Raw genomic sequence first — 6,341 nt, 5'->3', positions numbered from 1 at the left:
CACAGAAGACCCCCGCTTTGAGATAGTGGAACACTTTGGCATCGCTTGGTTCACCTTGGAGCTTGTGGCCAGGTTCGCCGTAGCGCCGGACCTGGTGCACTTTTTCGAGCACCCTTTAAATGTTATCGACTTAGTGTCCATACTTCCCTTTTACCTGACGCTTGTCGTTAATCTTGTAGTGGAGAGCAGCCCCGCACTCGCCAACCTGGGCCGCGTGGCGCAAGTGCTTAGACTCATGCGGATTTTCCGGATCCTGAAGCTGGCACGCCATTCCACCGGGCTGCGTTCTCTGGGGGCCACCTTGAGGAACAGCTACAAGGAGGTGGGCCTACTGCTTCTTTATTTGGCAGTGGGGGTGTCTTTTTTCTCCGTCATGGCCTACACAGTTGAGAACGAAGACAGCGAGGATCTGTCCACCATCCCAGCGTGCTGGTGGTGGGCCACGGTCAGCATGACAACAGTAGGATATGGAGACGTGGTGCCCTTATCTTTAGCGGGAAAGCTGACAGCCTCAGCTTGCATCCTGGCGGGGATCTTAGTAGTAGTGCTTCCCATCACGCTCATTTTCAATAAATTCTCCCTCTTTTACAAGAGGCAAAAACAGTTGGAGATCGCGATGCGAAGCTGCGATTTTGACGAGGGCATAAAAGAGGTGCCCTCGGTCAACCTGAGGAACTATTACGCACACAAAGTTAAGTCTCTCATGGCAAGTCTGTCAAACATGAGTCGGAGTTCACCCAGTGAACACAGTCTGAACGAGTCGATACACTGAAGGTGGTTTTGTATGATGAGCTGTCCCAGGTGCTGAAACATCCAGCGCCATAGCTATGTTGGACATAAGGTTGCAAAGTGGCAGGGAATTACGGGCGCACATTTTGTGGGAAGTTGAGTATTCCTTGCTCAATCTATATAAGAATTAATGGGAATGAATTGGACAATTGGGGTGATTTATATGAACTGTATCCAATATAGTTATACATTTTGTTTCAAATATATGCAACAGCAGGTAATAGATAGTAAACAAAAATATAAGGTAATTTTTTATTTTTTTTTGCATTTTAGTTTTTTTTTTTCCAACACCCTTTCCTTTATCAGTGCCCTATTCATTTTTATACATGCTCTATTATTTAACATTTAATTTAAACAAAACACATTTTCAATGACAAAATGTAAGCAAACGAAATCATGTACATGTCAACATGTAAAAATATATAGTGAGAATGAAGGAATTAAAAAAGCTCTGCTTTTCCTACTCTTTTTGGACATGTTGAATCGTAATAACGTGATGTTACTTCATGTAACTGGTCGAGCATCCATCCATACATCCATCTACTTCCGCTAATCCGAGGTTGTGTTGCGGAGGCAGTAGCCTAAGTAGAGAAGCCCAGACTTCCCTCTCCGCAGCCCCTTCGTCAAGCACCTCCCGGGGGATCCCAAGGCGTTCCCGGGCCAGTCAGTAGACATAGTCTTCCCAATGTGTCCTGGGTCTTCCCCGTGATCTCCTACCGGTCAGACCGAAACACCTTCCGAGGCAGATGTACTTTGAGCTCCTCCCGAATGACAGAGCTTTTCACTCTGTGTCTAAGGGAGAGCCCTGACACCCGACAAAGGAAACTCATTTCGGCCGCTTGTACCTGGGATCTTGTCACTCATAACAATAAGTGAGGATGGGAACATAGATCGACAGGTAAATTGAGAGCTTTGACTTCCAGCTCAGCCTCTTCTTCAACACGAGGGATCAATGCAGGGTCCAGACGCCACACCGATCCGCCTTGACTCAGACTTGGAGGTGCTGATTCTCATCCCAGCCGCTTCACACTTCAAACTGATCAAGAATGTCCGAAAAACAAATAAATCATACCAAACAACAATAAGCTGAACTCCTTTCTAAACACAGAATAATGTAGAACACCAACCTCCCTCCACTGAAAAATATGCAAATGAAAGTGTACAACAAGCAGCTTAAATCAAAAAATGTCTTAATATCTTTAAAACATTGCAGCAATTAGTATTTCTCTTTTAAATATGGCCCTAATGTTTCATGTTTAATTTTATATATAAAAAAACAAACTCAGCACATTCAACACCCCTGGCTTAGATGTAAAGCAATGTAGTGCTCATACAACACATTGTGTTGTCATTAGCAGACATACATGATGATATACCTTGGATTTATTTGTGAGTACTGTAGCACTTAAATCCTATTTGAATAAACAACAATAACACACTTGTTGCCATCTTAATTTCATTCCCCTACTTCAAAAATGTGACATCGAGGGTGTGCAGTTTCAATTGTGTAGCTGTATGTAAGGACTGCAGTTTGTTATTAAGGTTCTCTATAAACTAACATGCAGTAATTTCATTGAAAATCACTTGTATTCCATTCATTCCCATGAATTCATTTTAGTCCCCATGGAATGTTTTTTTCACCATTGAAGATTCCTACAATTTTGCAACCCTACCTGCACCTCTTTGTAGTGGCGTGCAATAAACCTTTGTGTCTGTTCTCAGTGGAAATAACAGCAAATATAGTGAAGCTTGAGTATAACATCCCACTGTGCACTAACAGTACTTGACAAAAATAACATGAAAACCATGTGTGGTTGTTTTCAGTCTGATACATGTAGTCCACCATCTCTTCTTGTTGTAATAGCAAATGTATGGAAAGTAAACTGTACCAGATCAGTCAAATGTGATTTTGTGATTTTGCAACGCAATGACTTCAGATGTGTGTGTGTCATGTACAAAGTGAATTAAACAAGTAAAAACATGAATTCATTTTTCATTTTGTTTGGGTCTGAAACATTTTGACAAGCAACAAACAGCAGCCACTCACAAGTGACATTTAAAATATTTTTCTGCTGCACCATCAGTTTTAAATAAACCATGTTTTTAGCATTTATGGTTCTGTACCATTTATTCTCCCTCTAGCAATGACAAAAGAGCATTATTAAACGTTTTGCCTCTTAAGATATCAAATGCACTTAGTTGACAATGTCTCATAATTATTAATTTAATGGTATGTTGTTTTAGGAAGTAATATATTGTCATTAAATTGAATGTGAGGGTATTGTCTTTTGTTTAGCCCTTCAAAGTGGCCCTGCGACCCTGATAGGGACAATCAATAGAAAATGGATGGATGGAAGTAATGTTGACCAAAATGATCATGGTTATCATTATTATCGTGGTATTGTTGAACGTGCTCAAAAAGTAATTAAAACATACTTAAATTTTACTAACCAGGTTGTATTTTTATAATAACTAAAGAAAATATTGACAGAGGAAACATTAAATATTGTTCTGGCTTCATTAGAGCCATATTTTTATTTGTGTTTGAATATGTTTGTCTTCTATTTTAAATTGTAAAGGGTGATCAGTTGTTTTACTTCCGATTTGTGACGTCACGTGAGTTCACTTACTGTTGAACAGAGTTCGTGTCCGTCTGTTTCAACTTGACACTGTCGAGTTTATCGATCACTTTGTGCAAAAACAGCAGATTCCTTATGTTTAATGTGAATACTGTCGCTCACTTGTTTAAACAGTAATGTGTTTCTACAAGTTTAGATTGGGGAATGATGTTTCGTAATGGGGAAAGACGTCAATGCCTGTTGATTACATGTTAGCATTTAAGCTAGAGAGCAAGTCGAGTCAGTCCGTCCGTATAAATGCGGTTATGAATGACGGTTTAATGAGCTTTAAAGATCATTTTAATTTGATATGGTCTAGTGTGTGGATGTGAGTGTGAATGTTGTCTGTCTATCTGTGTTGGCCCTGCGATGAGGTGGTGACTTGTCCAGGGTGTACCCCGCCTTCCGCCCGGTTGTAGCTGAGATAGGCTCCAGCGCCCCCCGCGACCCCAAAAGGGAATAAGCGGTAGAAAATGGATGGATGGATGGATGGTAATACTAACCGTCTATTTTATTTATTTGTTTAATTTATTTATTCGTTTACAGACAGACATAATTTTATATTACATTATTGTTTATTTTGTTAATATCAGAAGCACACAGCTTATGGACAGGGACCCACAATTAAAATATATATAATCATATACAAAATACAGTACAATACAATACATAAAAAAATCCATCCATCCATCCATTTTCTACCGCTTGTCCCTTTTGGGATCGCGGGGGGTGCTGGGGCCTATCTCAGCTGCATTCGGGCGGAAGGCGGGGTACACCCTGGACAAGTCGCCACCTCCTCGCAGGGCCAACACAGATAGACAGACAACATTCACACTCATGTTCACACACTAGGGCCAATTTAGTGTTGCCAATCAACCTATCCTCAGGTGCATGTCTTTGGAGGTGGGAGGAAGCCGGAGGACCCGGGGGAAACCCACGCAGTCACGGGGAGAACATGCAAACTCCACACAGAAAGATCCCGAGCCCGGGATTGAACTCAGGACCTTCGTATTGTGAGGCACTTGCACTAACCCCTGTCCCACCGTGCTGCCCTCTCAATATCCTATTATTAAAATTTGATTTAAAGATTGCATCTTGAAGATCTGCGATAATCGTAGAAGATCATACATACAGAGATTTAAAGAGCAAAATAATGCGACTAATGTGAATTCCTCAATCATAAGGGTTGTGCTAAATGTACTAAACATAACGTCGCAATAAATTTAGCTTAAAACGCTTTTTAAAAATGTTTAAAGAATGTGATTCTATTATAGAACTACCAATCTCATTCCAGATCATCGGGCCTCTGCAGGGTACACTTTAGATGATGATTTTTCCCTCTTAATAAAGGTTTATTTCTAGTGAGAAGTAGTGGTCACTGGAATGAGCTGGCAGAGTCTAGAATCAAATCCATATACTACGCTATACATAATACAAGCGCTGTGGAATCTGTTGCACTCCGTAAGCTTCAGAAGATTGTACCCATAAAAAAGAGGATTTGAGGGAGCATTAAAGTTTGCCCATGATGTAACACGTGTGACTTTCTTCTGAAGAATCGACAGTTTTTTAAGATAACTGGGATACGTGTTACACCATACGACAGTGCAATAGTTTATTTGTGGTTCCTCGGGGGCTGTAAAGCGATTATCATTACTACCGTTTATTTGTAGTACAAACGCCGGCAGCCGCAGAAACCGATAAGAAAGAGTGACCGCTCTCGCCGAACACACACATTAAAAACACAAACTTCAATATGAACGTAAAAGCCGAGACCCGGCCTCACCTCACAAAGAGTTAAAGACACTTGATGACAAGATAATTCACCCCCTTATTTTCATTCCGCCGGGACACAAACGCACGCAGCTGCTGAAAACAATGAAAATCATGAATGCTCTTAAAGCATGCACACGGTGATGTATCTACGCTGGAAAACTTACTGACTTAATTTTCATTTATTGTCGGTTAATTGACTTATCAAATACTGGCTCAGGCCTACCTACGGGGTTCACTGTGACATTTGCTATGCCAGCTGATAGGGGAGATGTTTCTTAATGAAATGTTTGCTTGCCACTTAAAGCATAACAATTAGCTGATAGACAGCTGTTTTCTTAAAACACTCTTAATCTGGGGCATTCTTAAATTTAGGCACCACTTTAATACAATGTTTGTAAAAATGTGAGGGATGCACTACCGTTTGTGAGGTACTTCAAGAGTGAAACAAAAGTGCAACTTATACATATATGTCTTTTAAATTTACCCAACCAATCCTAACAATTCTAATTCTAACAATAGGCTTCAAGAATATATACCCTGTTCTGCAAATATTCAAATAACACAGATGTTGTGATACATTTTAATAAGAACACAATTATAACACTTTATCCTTTCTCAAGGGATGGTATTTTTCTTGCTCTAATACTACTAATGAGAATCCTGGCTATTATCAGTAGGTCTCCACATATTCAGCTTAACTGCACAAAGGACAATGGATGAGTTCACACCGCTGGGTATTCTCCAGGTGCTTCCTCTCACAGTTCAAAAACATACATACCAGGTTAATTGGAGACTCTACAATAATGTGTGAATGTCTGTGTGAAATGTTTTTCTATATCTGCCCTGTGATTGACAGGCGGCCAGTCCAAGGTGTACCCTGCTGGGATAAGCTTTAGCTTACCCATCCACCTAATGATTAATTTTAATATATATATATTTATGATATTACATCATAGGCAGGTAAGTACCGTGGGATTATTTGGGTTGGGACGCAAGATTGAATCTCAGTTCGCGTTGATTGGTACTCTGATTTTTTGTCCATTCCAAAAAAGAGTACTGTATGCTTGGTTAAGTCAGTTGTCTTAGGCTCAGCTATTGGGAAAAGCAAAACAATATGGATGGATGACATCCTTTTTGAATACATTTATAGAGAGAATTAAT

The 6,341-nt window shown here is 40.2% G+C and overlaps 1 protein-coding gene across 5 annotated transcripts in view; it reads left to right on the top strand.

Annotated features, from left to right (window-relative positions):
* Positions 1-2,774, top strand: part of LOC133596029 (delayed-rectifier potassium channel regulatory subunit KCNS2-like) — a 62,036-nt gene extending 59,262 nt beyond the window's left edge. For all 5 annotated transcript variants that reach the window (XM_061948799.2, XM_061948805.2, XM_072912959.1 and 2 more), the window contains one exon: positions 1-2,774. This exon is cut by the window's left edge and continues 649 nt beyond it. In XM_061948799.2, the coding sequence (XP_061804783.1) occupies positions 1-772 (772 nt within the window). In that variant the 3' untranslated portion in view covers positions 773-2,774.
* The last annotated feature ends 3,567 nt before the right edge of the window (positions 2,775-6,341 follow it).

This window comes from Nerophis lumbriciformis, linkage group LG04 (genome assembly GCF_033978685.3).
Source record: "Nerophis lumbriciformis linkage group LG04, RoL_Nlum_v2.1, whole genome shotgun sequence".
NCBI classification, from domain to species: domain Eukaryota; kingdom Metazoa; phylum Chordata; class Actinopteri; order Syngnathiformes; family Syngnathidae; genus Nerophis; species Nerophis lumbriciformis.
This window is presented reverse-complemented; position numbering and strand designations above follow the sequence as displayed.